A 14,900-nucleotide genomic window follows, 5' to 3' on the forward strand; every position below is an offset into this window, starting at 1 on the left:
ATGTATGTGTGTTTGTGTGTATGTATTTTTGCGTGTATATTTATGTATCTGTGTGTATATTTATGTATCTATGTGTGTATATTTATGTATCTATGTGTGTATATTTATGTATCTGTGTGTATATATTTGTGTCTGTGTATTTTCCCTTCCTTTCTCCTCCTTTTTAAGTCGGAGGATGTGGATCATAATAAATAAGCAAAGCACTCTGGGTGCAGCGAGCGCTTTGCCTTTAAGCAGTTTCGATTGGGAGAGTGTGGGCGATTGCAGCCTAAAGCGGCGCTGAGCTGAGCTGAGCGGAGCTGAGAGGAGGTGGGGGTGGTGTTTGCGAGCGGGGCTGCAGTGCAGCGACGGCCAGCGACGGACAGGGTGGAAGGCGGCCCGGGCAACGTTCTAGCAACATGTGAGCCGGGGAGCGGGCGGCAGCAGCAACAACACTCGCACCCGGACCGGGCGCTCTCTCTCTCTCTCACTCTCACCCATTCCTCTCCGCCTTTGTGCAGACGCAGCGCAGAAACTTTGCATTTGTTTCCCCTCTTCCAATGGAACCCATCACGAAGTGGACGCCGATGCAAGTGGTTGAGTGGATTAAAGGTAAATGAATAGATACAGATTTGCACAGGCTGGGTTGCAAAGTGTGTGTATGTGGCTGTGTGGGAACAATAAAGACACTATCTTACACAGACACAAAGTGCTGGAGTAACTCGGTGGGACGGGCAGCAACTCTGGAGAGAAAAGGGGTCTCGACCCGAAACGTCACCCGCCCCTTCTCTCCAGAGATGCTGCCTGACCCGCCGAGTTACTCCGGCATTTTGGGGTCTATCTCCGGGGAGAAGGATGGGATTAACTTTCGAGCTGCTGCCGTTGCATGCGGCGCTTCTTGACAACTGGTTCCTTTGGGAAAAACTGGGGTCAGATGTCAGGAATTAGCACTGTTCTCTTACAACAGGGCGACTGAAGAAGGGTCTCGACCCGAAACGTCGCCCATTCCTTCTCTCCAGAGATGCTGCCTGTCCCGCTGAGTTACTCCAGCACATTGTGTCTGTCTAAGATAGTGTCTTTGTTGTTCCCACCAGCTGATTATTCAGTATACGCTGGTAGAAGTCTTTAAACTGACCTTGCATGTCTTTTAAAATGAGTGTGTCGTGTTTTGCCTTGGAATTTAAATTCGCTTCATTGTGTTTTCAATTAGTGTCCCACAGCGAGTGCTGGGCAATGTTGTTACTATTTTCTTGTGACTCTAACCGAAGGCGGTTCAGTTCCTTTGCTCCCACTTTCTTCAGATTACAAAACTTGTTCTGGTTCAATTGTTTTGATGGAGCAGGGTCTTAAAGCGATCGCTCGTTTTAATTAGTTTGTACTTGATGGGAATTATTGGTCATAAGGAATAAGAGTAGAATCAGGCCATTCGGCCCATCAAGTTTACCGGTTGTTTAAGAAGGAACTGCAGATGCTGGAAAATCGAAGGTACACAAAAAAGCTTGAGAAACTCAGCGGGTGCAGCAGCTTCTATGGAGCGAAGGAAAGTTTACCGGCTGATCTATCTCTCCCTCCTAACCCCATTCTCCTGCCTTCTCCCCATAACCCCTGACACCCGTACTAATCAAGAATCTATCTCTGCCTTAAAAAATATCCACTGACTTGGTCTCCACAGCAAAGAATCCCACAGATTCACCGCCCTCTGACTAAAGATAACTGGTGATCACCCTCCCTGTTGGGGGTATTCAGTACAGAGTCTATATTGTGGGTGAAGTTGCCAACCTGTCGCGTTTAGTGGGTGGCCCCTTGTGGAATCAACACAACTTTATCCTATTTTATGAAAATAATTTACTGAAAGCATACATGTTGTCACCATTGCATATTCGCTTAAATATGGAATAAACTGCTGGTTGGCTGAATTGTCTTTGGGTTTCAGAGTTTTCGAGCGTGTGTCATTTTATTAAGAATTGTAACTGTCTAATGTAGTCACAGCCCGGTCAGTCACCAAACGCCCAGTATTGTCAACATATTAAAACCCGCCCACTGGTAGGTATTAGTTCTAAACACAATAAGTTTTGAAGACCGGTTATAATTTTGCCTATTTATTTTATTGTGAGTCACACAGTTGCAGTCCCTGTGGTGAGTCAGATGGCCTGAGGGTGGAAAGGGACTGTTCCTGTTCTTGGGATCTTGGCAATCTGGAGCCAAAGGGGAATCGTCCGTGTGATCCACCATTTACTGCAATCTGGCACCTCCTGTTGGGAAATGTGCACGCACAGGCATTGAGGGAGGGTGGTAAAATGACTGACAACATCTGCTGTTTATGTTCTGCTTTGTTTGATTAAATTATATCTGGTCCATTTGGCGCTCAATCTTGAGTGTGATCACTTGTGAGAGATGCTGCGATTGTACTGAAGTATCAGCCACAAGCTTCAGTCAAGTTTAGGATGAGTAAAGGGGGAAATAATCTTTTATGAGAAATGACCTGTCAGAATTTTCAGAAAGTAATAAAAGCCTAAGGAAAAAAAAATAATTCTGAATGCTCAGCAGATCTTGTAACATCAGTGGAAATACAATCAAATGAAGGAAGGAGTGTGTAGGAAGGAACTGCAGATGCTGGTTTACACCGAGGATAGACAAAATGCTGGAGTAACTCAGCAGGACAGGCAGAATTTCTGGAGAATTTTTTTTCCCTTGAATTCACATTGCACCCCCGTCATCTGTACAATACAATACAATACAATCTGACATTTGAAAACACATTACCATCCTGTAGCATGTGATGTTAAATCATAATAGGTTCTGAGTTAAATGGTCATATCTACAGCTGGTCTTCTTCCTTGTTGCTTTAATATCAGTTGCTGAAATGTTTCATTACACACTAATCTCAGTGATGCCATTGACAGTAACAAGTGGTCCAGTGTCAGGTTAGTTTATTATCACGTGTACTGAGGTACAGTGAAAACCTTTTGTTGCGTACTATCCAGTCAGCAGATAGACAATACATGATTACAATCGATCCATTTACTGTGTATAGATACATGATAAGGGAATAAAGTTTTGTGCTAAGTAAAGCCAGCAAAGTCCGATCGAGGATAGTCTGAGGGTCATCAATTAGGTAGATAGTAGTTCAGCACTGCTCTCTGGTTGTGGTAGGATGATTCAGTTGCCTGATAACAGCTGGGAAGAAACTGTCCCTGAATCTGGAGGTGTGTGTTTTCACACTTCTATACCTTTTGCTTGATGGGAGAGAGGGGAGAAGAGGGAGTGGCCAGGGTGCGACTCGTCATTGATTTTGCTGCTGGCCTTGCCAAGCCAGCGTGAAGTATAAATGGAGTCGATGGAAGGGAGGGTTGGTTTGTGTGATGGTCTGGGCTGTGTCTACAATTTGCTGCAATTCTTCAGACTTGGGCCTGCTTCAGTAGGCTCATTGAGCTTTGTGTAAATTAATTCACCACCCACAGTTTGGAAAGAAAGTGAACTCTCACGATATAAAATCTGAAAAATAATTAACGGAATTTTACAACATATGCTTATAGAGGCTTATATATGCTAGAGGCACAACATAGATTTTTTTCTAGTATAATGAAAGGCTGCTTAATCTTTGTATAAAAGTGTAGGCTTAGTATTGTGGTCATAGTTTAAAAAATGCTGGCCAATACCTTCCAAATATTTTGTATGTATCTTTGTATTATTTATTTCTGGTTTTATCTCATGTGGTTAATTGTTTCTCATGTGCCTCTGTGCTGTGATTGCTGCATCTGTCCCTAATTGTCACTTTCATTATTGTAGAATTTTCCAGGCCACCATGTTATAGTAAGAGTGAAAGGCTAAGATGGCAAAATAAAGTGTATACAATCATGAGAGGAATAAAACGGGTAAATGCAACAAATGCCATGAATAGGCAGCTGGGATCGAGGGAAGCACAAGAAATATAGTACCAAAGACAATTTAAAGAAATTAGGAGAACAAAAAGAATTCCGTGAAATGTCCTTGGCAAAGAAAAGTGCTGGAGGAACTCGGCTGTTTTGGTTTAGTTTAGAGATACAGCGTGGAAACTGGCTCTTCAGCCCACTGAGTCTGCACCGACCAGCGATCCCCGCACACTAACCCTAAACTACATGCACTAGGGACAACTTTACATTTATACCAAACCAATTGGCCTTCACACCTGTACGTCTTTGGAGTGTGGAGGAGACCGAAGATCTCCAAGAAAAATCACGCAGGTCATGGGGAGAACGTACAAACTCCGTACAGTCAGCGCCCGTAGTCGGGATCGAACCAGGGTCTCTGGCGCTGTAAGGCAGCAACTCTGATGCTGCTCTGCTATGCTGCCCTGACAGTCGGGCAGAATCTGTGGAGGAAATAGACAATCTGTGGAGGGAATAGACAGATAACATTTTGGGTTGGGGCTCTTCAGACGAAGAGGAATGTGGGGGGGGGAGGGGAAAGCTAGAAAAAAGAAATGGGAGTAGGACAAACCCTTGCAAGTGTTATATGGACACAGTTGAGGGGTGTTTAATTGTCAAATGGTTGGAGAAAAGCGACAAAGGCTGGAGGTGAAAATTAGATAGTTGAGAGGAAAGAAATGAAGAGATGAAGGGTGGGATATGGGTGGAAGGAGCCAATAGGTGCAGGAGTAGGCCATTTGGCCCTTCGAGGAGAAAGAAGGGAAAGAAAGCCTAAATGAGCAGGGTGATGGGGTGGGTGGAAGACAGTGGGAGAGCTTGCTACTCACTAGGGAGGGGGGCTGGGAGTGGGAAAGAAAGAGGTAACCAGTCTGAAGCCCGAAACGTCACCCATTTCTTCCCTCCAGAGATGCTGCCTGTCCCGCTGAGTCACTCCAGCTTTTTGTCTCTGTCTTTGGTTTAAACCAGCATCTGCAGTTACCTCTTACCCAAAGAAAGAGCTAATATTATTTACAATTGGATAATTCAATGTTGATATCATTAAGCTACTCAAGTTCAAGCTGCTGTTCTTCCCGTTTCTGTGTAGCCCCACTCTGGCAATGGAGGAGGCCAATGACAGAAAGGCCGGTGTGGGAAAGGATGTTAGAATGGTGAGCAACTGCAATACCCAGTGGAGCAGAGTGCAAGTGTGGGTTAGGCAGCATCTGTGGAACGAATAGACCGGCGATGTTTCGGGTCGGGATCCTTCTTCAGACTGATAATTTAGTTTATGATTGCCATGTGTACCGAGCTACAGTGTACAGCTTTTCTTTGCATGCTCTCCAGTCAAGGAAAAGACTACACATGAATACAATCAAGCCCTTTGCAAAGAACAGATAAAGGATAAACAGCACAACATTTGGTGCAAAGGTATAACATTAAAGTCGGATTAAAAATAGGTTGAAGGTTTCCAATAAGGAGATGGGTGGTCAGGACCGCACTCTAGACAATGAGAGGATGACTCAGTTGTCTGATAACAGCTGAGTTATAGTTGATAAGAATTGGGGGATGTGGGGTGGGGGAGGGGGGGGGGGAATAGCTGGGAAAGTGAGGTGAGGGTAGGACAAAGCCTGGCAAGTGATAGGTGGACAGACACAATCGGAAGAAGGGTCTCGACCCGAAAAGTCACCCATTCCTCTCCAGAGATGCTGCCTGCCCTGCTGAGTTAATCCAGCATTTTGTGTCCATCTTTGATTTAAACCAGCATCTGCAGTTCCTTCCTACAAAAGTGATGGGTGGATACAGGTGAGGGTGGTTGATTGGGAGATGGGTGGGCTAAGCTACAAAGTGCCTGGGGTGGTGGTAGAAGCAGATACGTTAGTGGTGTTTATGAAGATTTGGGATAGACACATATGCTTAGGGGTTGGAGGGACATGAATCACATGCAAATAGAAAGGGTTAGTATACCGTGCCCTCCATAATGTTTGGTACAATGACCATCATTTATTTATTTGCCTATGTACTACACAATTTGTGATTTGTAATAGAAAAAGTCACGTGGTTAAAGTGCACATTGTCAGATTTTATTAAAGGGTATTTTTACACATTTTGGTTTCACCATGTATAAATTACAGCTGCGTTTATATATAGTCCCCCCATTTCAGGGCACCATGATGTTTGGGACACATGGCTTCACAGGTGTTTGTAATTGCTCAGGTGTGTTTAATTGCCTCCTTAATGCAGGTATAAGAGAGCTCTCAGCACCTAGTCTTTCCTCCAGTCTTTCCATCACCTTTGGAAACTTTTATTGCTGTTTATCAACATGAGGACCAAAGTTGTGCCAATGAAAATCAAAGAAGCCATTATGAGACTGAGAAACAAGAATAAAACTGTTAGAGACATCAGCCAAACCTTAGGCTTACCAAAACCAACTGTTTGGAATATCATTAAGAAGAAAGAGAGCACTGCTGAGCATACTAATTGCAATGGGACTCCACAGCTGATGACAGAAGAATTCTCTCTATAATAAAGAAAAATCCCCAAACACCAGTCCGACAGATCAGAAACATTCTTCAGGAGTCGGGTGTGGATTTGTCAATGACCACTGTCCGCAGAAGACTTCATGAACAGAAATACAGAGGCTACACTGCAAGATGCAAACCACTGGTTAGCCACACAAATAAATGGCCAGGTTAGTTTGCCAAGAAGTACTTAAAGGAGCAACCACAGTTCTGGAAAAAGGTATTGTGGACAGATGAGATGAAGATTAATTTATATCAGAGTGATGGCAAGAGCAAAGTATGGAGGGGAGAAGGAACTGTCCAAGATCCAAAGCATACCACCTCATCTGTGAAACACGGTGGTGGGGGTGTTATGGCCTGGGCATGTATGGCTACTGAAGGTACTGGCTCACTTCATTGATAATACAACTGCTGATGGTAGTAGCATAATGAATTCTGAAGTGTGTAGACACATCCTATCTGCTCAAATTCAAACAAATGCCTCAAAACTCATTGGCCGGCGGTTCATTCTACAGCAAGGCAATGATCCCAAACATACTGCTAAAGCAATAAAGGAATTTTTCAAAACTAAAAAATGGTCAATTTATGAGTGGCCAAGTCAATCACCCAGTCTGAACCCAATTGAGCATGCCTTTTATATGTTGAAGAGAAAATTGAAGGGGACTAGCCCCCAAAACAAGCATAAGCTAAAGATGGCTGCAATACAGGCCTGGCAGAGCATCACCAGAGAAGACACCCAGCAACTGGTGATGTCCACGAATCACAGACTTCAATACAATACAATACCATACAATTCAATTTATTCAAGCAGTCATTGCATGAACAAAATACTAAACAAGACTACTTTCATTTACATGACATTGCTGTGTCCCAAACATGGTGCCCTGAAATGGGGGGACCATGTATAAACACTGCTGTAGTTTCTACATGGTGAAACTGAAATGTATAAAAATGGCCTTTATTAAAATCTGAAAATGTGCACTTTAACCATATGTAATTTTTTTTTTCCTTTACAAATGTAAAATTGTGGAGTGCAGTGGCAAATAAATAAATGATGGGTCTTTGTCCCAAACATTATGGAGGGCACTGTGAATAGGCATTAGGGTTGACATAGGCATCAGATTAATTTGCCAACTGAATATTTGTTCTAGGGACATTTAACTGCAGTGGATTGAGCCAGCATAAATGGCTTCATAACAGAAACTTTAGCCCTTGTCCATACCAGTTAGTTCCTGGTGGATGTAAGGCCATCTAATAAAACCTTTGGGATGGAGCTTCCACTATTTGGACTCTTGGGAAGCTGTATGAAGAATCAGAAATAATACTGAATTTACTCTGCTGTTTATCAGCAATGCGTAATAAATGAGTCTACTGTCTCCACAGGCATTAAAACCCATGTTGTTGGTACGGTTTAAATAAACATGCTTCGAATAGTACTCTGTCCCAAAAAATTTTTGTTTGTCGACTGCATGTCTGCAAATTAGAAATGTGGTTTGGTGTGTTTCTGAAAACCGCAGTGTTTCTCAATGTGCCTTTTATACTCTTTTTTTAGATTTGCTCTGGTACTAGATACTTCAGTACTAATAAGTTTGTAATTAATGCACAGTGAACAGAAGCAGTTTTACGATTAATATTGAATAACTGCAAAGTTAAACAAACTAGATTTGATTTATGTAACCGTAGCACCTTGAGGTAACTTTGTCTATTATTTGAAATATGGTGTAGGGAGACAAAAAAGAACAGAATGTAGACAACAGTCTGTTAAACGTAATTGCTTAACTGCAATAATGCCTGATGGCAATCAGTACATCCAATTGAGGTGAAATTTTAAAAAAAAACCTACTGTTGCTGGAAATCAGAAATATACACTGAAAATTCTTGCAAAAATCAAGTAGTCAAGTGTCGTTGGCCTGAAATAATAACGCTCTCTCTTTCCATAGATGCTACCTGTTCTCTGTTTATACTGTGCTTTGTTTATATGCAGGTGGCTCAGATTTGTATTGTGCAATCAACGGGTGATTTTGAGTTTTATTTTGCTAATTAATTACAGATTCTGTTCTTCATTAGTTTGTCTCCCATTTTAAATGTTGTGATCTTAAATTAATTCCAGCAAAATAACGTTGCATCTAAAGGGGCTGTCCCACTGCGGCGACCTAATTGGCGAGTTTAGAAGAGTTTCCCCTCGACTCGTACTCGCAGCATGGTCAACACGAGGTCCTGGGAGGTTTTTGTAACTCTCCTTCATGCTCGAGTAGTCCCCGTGTACTCGAGGCCTCAGCTATGTCATGCCGTTTTTTTACAACATGCTGGGAAATGCCCGCGAGTAAAAAATGGTTGCCATGGAAAAAAAAAATTCTCCTAGGTTTCGTCGAAGTAAGTCGTAGTAGGATGGCATGTTAGTCGTAGGTAATCCAGGGTAGTGAAGGTAGTCGTAGATAGTCTTCAACATCGTCGAAGGAGGTCGACTTCACTCTCCACTATTCAGTGTCCAATTTTCTCGAAGTTAGTCTTCAATATAGTCTAACGAGGTCTTCTACATAGTCGAAGGAGGTCCTCAACATGACACTTTTCCAAACTCTCCTAAACTCGCCAATTAGGTCGCCGCATTTGAAAAGAGGAAAAACTTGTGATTTTTAACCAACAAAATTTAAATCATGGATTGAAGTGAGATGTAAAAAAAAATCTTAATTTCATTCACTGAATATTTCAAAGCCGCCTAGATAAATGGTTCTTAATCCAATTTCTCAAATCACATTCTAGAATTCCTTGCTCTATTTGATTTAAGTAGTTTTAGAGTAGCCAATGCAGTTTTAAGTGGTTTTAGAGACATTGGTCTATAAATGTATATATTTTGTGTCACATGGATACGAGGTCGTGGCATTGCTCACCCGTGTTCTCATTGGATGGCTAAACAAAATTGAGGGGTTGTGTGGCCTCCTGTCCAATTTCTATGCCTTGTTCTTGCTTGCAAAAAATTTACAATCATAGGGAGTGATTTAACAAACATAATCATTGCTTGTGCCAAACAATTATTTTTATTACGTGTTAGATGAATCAAAGTTTGGGTTGTAAAGAATATAATTGTGTTGACTTCATATCATAATGGTACATATTTAAAGACATGATTGCTAAATAATCATGCACTGTTATTATTTTGTGAAGTAAAAATAACTGTGTAGGAATGCTGGTTTACACCGAAGATAGATAGTAAATGCTGGAGTAACTCAGCAGGACAGGCAGCATCTCTGGAGAGAAGGAATGGGTGACGTTTTGGATCGAGACCCTGCTTTATACTGAGATTCAGGGGAGTGGGAGTCTAGAGCAAGGGTTCCCAACCTTTTTCGTCCCGTTTACCCCAGGTAACTTTAATAGCTCATAACAATGTTATTTCACTTATTTATGAACAACTAACAATGAACAGTTTGGTTCTAGTATACCAGAACCAAATACAGTCAGTCAATGAGAAAAACTATGTACAAATCCAGAAATCTTTTTCCCTTCACCTTAAACCTATGTCCTCGATTCACCTACTCTGGGCAAGAGACTGTGTGCATCTAACCGATCTAGTCATAACGTCATGTGATAGGAGTAGAAATAAGCCATTCGGCCCATTAAGTACATTTAGCCATTCAATCATGGCATATTATTCTCTCTCTACGAACACCATTCTCCTGCTTTCCCCCACAACCTCTGACACATGTACTAATCAAGAATCTCTGCCTTAAAACTCTTCTCATTATTTTATACACCTCTATAAGATCACCCCTCATTCTCCTGCGCTCCAGGGAATAGTCCCAGACAACTCTCACTCAAGCTCAGACTCTCTAGTTCTGGCAAAATCTTCATAAACTGCAACAACTGTCCCTTTACCTCCCCCCTTGACTCCATCCAAGGACCCAAACAGCCTTTCCAGTTGAGGCAGAGGTTCACTTGCACCTCCTCCAACCTCATCTACTGTATCCGCTGTTCCAGGTGTCAACTTTTCTACATCGGCGAGACCAAGCGCTGGCTCGGCGATCGTTTTACTGAACACCTCCGTTCAGTCTGCGTTAACCTACCTGATCTCCCGGTGGCTCAGCACTTCAGCTCCCCCTCCCATTCCCAATCTGACCTTTCTGTCCTGGGCCTCCTCCATTGTCAGAGTGAGGCCCAGTGCAAATTGGAGGAGCAGCACCTCATATTTCATTTGGGTAGTTTACACCCCAGTGGTATGAACATTGACTTCTCTAACTTCAGAAAGCCCTTGCTGCCTCACCTGCTGAGTTCCTCCAGCATTTTGTGTTTACCTTTGATTTAAACCAGCATCTTGAGTTCTTTCTTACACATCTTCGTAAGTCTATTGGGAAGGATGCAGAGGACACATGAGCTGGAGTGTGGCTCTTATTGCAGCCCGTTTCAGCCGCATTGGGTTTACTTTAGCAAGCAAAACGATACTGGAATTTGAATCTTTGTTGCTTTTGGAAGTTAACGTTCACAATTTGAAAAGACGCTGGTAAAACTATAATCTAAAGTTGTCTGTAACTTTGTATGTTTTCTGTCTTCGCACTCGTAAGATTGTAGCTAATAGTTTTATTAATCACAAAATGAAGGTAACCAACTGTTGAATTGTAAGTTTCATATGAAGCATTGAGTTATGAGCATACGTTAGTTTTACTGTTAGCGACTGGGGCAAAAGGTGCTCGAAATCTCACGACGTTATCCCCTTTGACAACAAAAGTGAGCAATGGTAAACCTTGAGCTATTGATGTATGGATTCTTGTTGAAATTAGCAGTACTGAATTCACATGACAGTGAGACATACAAGATCAAAGTTCAAAGTCTGAAAGTGTTAGCGTGAAAGGATTATCATGGGAACCAAGCGTGTGGGAAGCAACTGCAGATGTTGGTTTATACTGAAGATACACAAAATGCTGAAGAAGGGTCTCGAACAGAAACATCACCTATTCCTTTTCTCCAGAGATGCTGTCTGACCCGCCGAGTTACTCCAGCTTTTTGTGTCTACCTTGGGAACCAAAATTTACAATACAAGTGTGCTTTATTCTTTATGCTCTGGAACCTTGTTTGGGTTCTTGTAAAGGTTAAGAACTAACTAGTCATTCTGAATCATGTGTTGAAGCTCATTAACTGGAATAAAGTATTTCTCAAATGAATTAGCTGTGGATTTAAAACAGTTGAAATGGCCTAAATATTTTCCTTTGTGCTGCTTATCCTAAATTTCAAGATCTGGTGAATGCCACGTTTTTTTTAATAAGGAATTAGTACTCTGGGGATTGCAACAGATGCTGGAAACAGTGTAGGTCAGGCAACGTTTGTGCAATGAGAAAGTCAAATTAGAGGAACAGCATCTCATATTTTGCTTGGGCAGCTTACAATCCAGGGGTATAAATATCGATTTTTCTAACCAATTAACCCCTGAATTCCCACGCTCTCTGTCCCTCTCTCACACAAGTTGCACCAACTTCTTGTTCTCACCTAGCGAATAGCTAACAATGGCCTGTTTCCTTTTTCATCGTAACTATTTTGCATATCTTTCATTCATTTGTTCTATTATCTCTCTATATCACCATCTATATCTCTCGTTTGCCTTCTCCCCTGACTCTCTGTCTGAAGAAGGGTCTCGACCTTAAACGCCACCTATCTCTTTTCTCCAGTTGCTGTCTGACCCGCTGAGTTACATTAGATAATACTGATCTGAGCAGAATTAGGCCATTTGGCCCATCAAGTCTACTCCGCCATTCAATCATGGCTGATCTATCTCTCCCACCTATTCTCTTGCCTTCTCCTCATAACATCTGACACCTGTACTAATCAAGAATCCATCTATCTCTGCCTTAAATATATCCATTGACCTGGCCTCCACAGCCTTCTGTGGCAAAAAAAGATTGACTAAAGAAATTTCTCCTCATCTCCTTCTTAAAAGGACGTCCTTTAATTCTGAGGCTATGACCTCTAGTCCTAGACTCTCCCACTAGTGGAAACGTCCTCTCCACATCCACTCTGTCCAAGCCTTTCACTGTTCTGCACATTTCAATGAGGTCCCCACTCATTCTTCTAAACTCCAGCGCATACAGGCCCAGTGCTGACAAACGCTCATCATATGAATGTTACTCCAGCAATTTTTACAACCTTGTTTTGAATGGAACACCCTGCATTGATGCAGTTTTCATTTTGGCACATGCATCCGTTTGACTGAATAACTGTTGGTATAGAACGGAGAAATGGCAATATACTGGGCTGTGAATTAGTGTGCTGTTACTTGAATTCAACAAAATCTTCGCTGTAAATCAAACTTATGATCTGCATGCAATTGGAGGTGTCATTCTGAAATCGTTGTCTTCCCTGCTATAGAGACTAGGGCAACAACTTTAGAAAACAAAAGAATGAGACACTGCTGGAAATTTCTTGTAGGTCTAAAAACCTTCAAGCATGTTTTTCCAGTGCAACTCTGAAATTTATATTATTCTTCCCACCCCTCCAACCTCAATCCTCACAGGTCTGATTTTCATCCCAGCATATTTTGCTTGCAATTTTTTTTTTCTTTCTCTTATCGTCTCCATTTCAAGTATATTTGGAAGAAATTTGAGATATATTTCAAAGTGCATTTTAGATTTTGCAGTGCCGCGTCTATGAACTGGGTTACAAAGACTTGATGAAGTGCAGGTGTTTTCCCCACAACCTTCGTGCTTGGAAGAGTGATGAAATTTGTTTTGGCAATGAAATCTTAAAATGCAGTCTGCTATGTGAATATTATTTCCACAGGGGGAATATTCAGGCTGTCACTGTTTGAGGAGCATATGTGTTGGAAGGACCTGCAGATGCTGGTTTAAACCAAAGATAGACACAAAATGCTGGAGTAACTCAGCGGGTCAGACGGCATCTCTGGAGAAACTGAATAGGTGATGTTTCGGGTCGAGACCCTTCCTCAGACTTGAAGACTTCTTCTTTGAGGAGCATAATTGGTTCGACTTTTTTTTAAATTTGGGAGATATTCTGTTGATCTGATATAGAGGTAAAACATGGAGTCATAAATATATTTTGAGAGAGTTAAACATCCTAAGGTGATTCACATAGGGGCAGGGACAACAAACAGGATCTTGACTAAATTGTCACTATCTCGAGTTCTGGCCCATTGCAGTTCCTTCTCTTTCTTACTTATTACTTTTGTACCTGAAGAGGTAGAAGCTTTGAGGGGAGAATCTACAGTCAACTTTTTCTCCTCTCAACCCCACAATCCAGGTACAAATGTGGCAAATGTTTGGCTCTTATCCATTCCACATCCACTCTCTCCAAGCCTTTCACTGTTCTGTACGTTTCAATGAGGTCCCCGTACTTGTTCGTATCTTCCTGCTGTGTATGTATCAATTGTATTTACTTCCTGTTTTCACCAATGATGCAAATTTTACCCAATGTAGAACATCTCATATTTCGCTTGGGCAGCTTGCATCCGAGCGGTATGAGTATTGACCATAAGCTTTGTAACCCTTGCTTTCCCTTTCTCTTCATCCCTCCCCATCCTAGTTCTCCGACCAGTCTGACTGTCCTCCTGATTATGTTTTATCTTAATATGCCTCGTTGTCAACTTCCCTTTGCTAACAAAATGGTCTATTTCCTTGACCCATAACCCCTTTGATCTTTCGTTTTCACACCTTGCCATTCCATATCTCTGTCCCACTCCCCTGACTCTCAGTCTGAAGAAGGGTCTCGACCTAAAACGTTACCCCATTCCTTCTCTCCAGAGATGCTGCCTGTCCTGCTGAGTTACTCCAGCATTTTGTGTTTATCTGAGCCATTGTCACAAGAATAATCCAAGATGACATTACTGATGGTTCATCCAGTGAGGCTATATTGGTGAAGCTGAGAAATAAGAAAAAGTAATGATCAGCTTGTTGGGAGTGTACTACAGGTCCCCAAAAGTCTACGGGGGTTAGAAGAGCACGCATGCCAGGAGACTGCACGCAGCTGCAGGAACAACTCCATCCAAGAAATTGCAGCGAATTGTAGACGCAGCCTAGACCATCGCACAAACCAACCTCCCTTCTATTGACTCCATTTATACCTCTTGCTGCCTCGGCAAGGCCAGCAGCATAATCAAGGACGAGTCGCACCCTGGACACTCCCTCTTCTCCCCTCTCCCATCAGGCAAATGTGAAGTGTGAAAACACACAGACCTTATATAGTGCACGGGAGATGCTAGCACTGTGAAGCTTCTGTAGTGTTTCCAGCTTTTTCTGCTTTTATTTCAGTTTTTTTCAATGCTGAATCTTGAAGCACACCTCCAGATTCAGAGTCAGTTTCTTCCCAGCTGTTATCGAGCAACTGAATCATCCTACCACAGCTAGAGAGCAGTCCTGAATTACTATCTACCTCTTTGGTGACCCTCGGGCCATCCTTGATCGGACTTCACCGGCTTTATCTTGAACTAAGGGATTATTCCCTCATCATGTATCAGTACACCGCGAATGGCTTGATTGTAATCATGTATTGTCTTTCCGTGTCTGGATAGCACGCAACAAAA

General features: G+C 42.2%; 1 protein-coding gene across 2 annotated transcripts in view; it reads left to right on the plus strand.

Moving 5' to 3' along the window:
• The first annotated feature begins 251 nt into the window (after positions 1–251).
• The window catches only part of cnksr3 (CNKSR family member 3), a 99,956-nt gene continuing 85,307 nt past the window's right edge, over positions 252–14,900 (plus strand). For both annotated transcript variants that reach the window (XM_033025037.1, XM_033025036.1), the window contains exon 1: positions 252–591. In XM_033025037.1, the coding sequence (XP_032880928.1) occupies positions 540–591 (52 nt within the window). In that variant the 5' untranslated portion in view covers positions 252–539. The remainder of the gene's footprint in view (positions 592–14,900) is intronic.

This window comes from Amblyraja radiata, chromosome 8, assembly GCF_010909765.2.
Source record: "Amblyraja radiata isolate CabotCenter1 chromosome 8, sAmbRad1.1.pri, whole genome shotgun sequence".
In the NCBI taxonomy this organism is placed as follows: Eukaryota; Metazoa; Chordata; class Chondrichthyes; order Rajiformes; family Rajidae; genus Amblyraja; species Amblyraja radiata.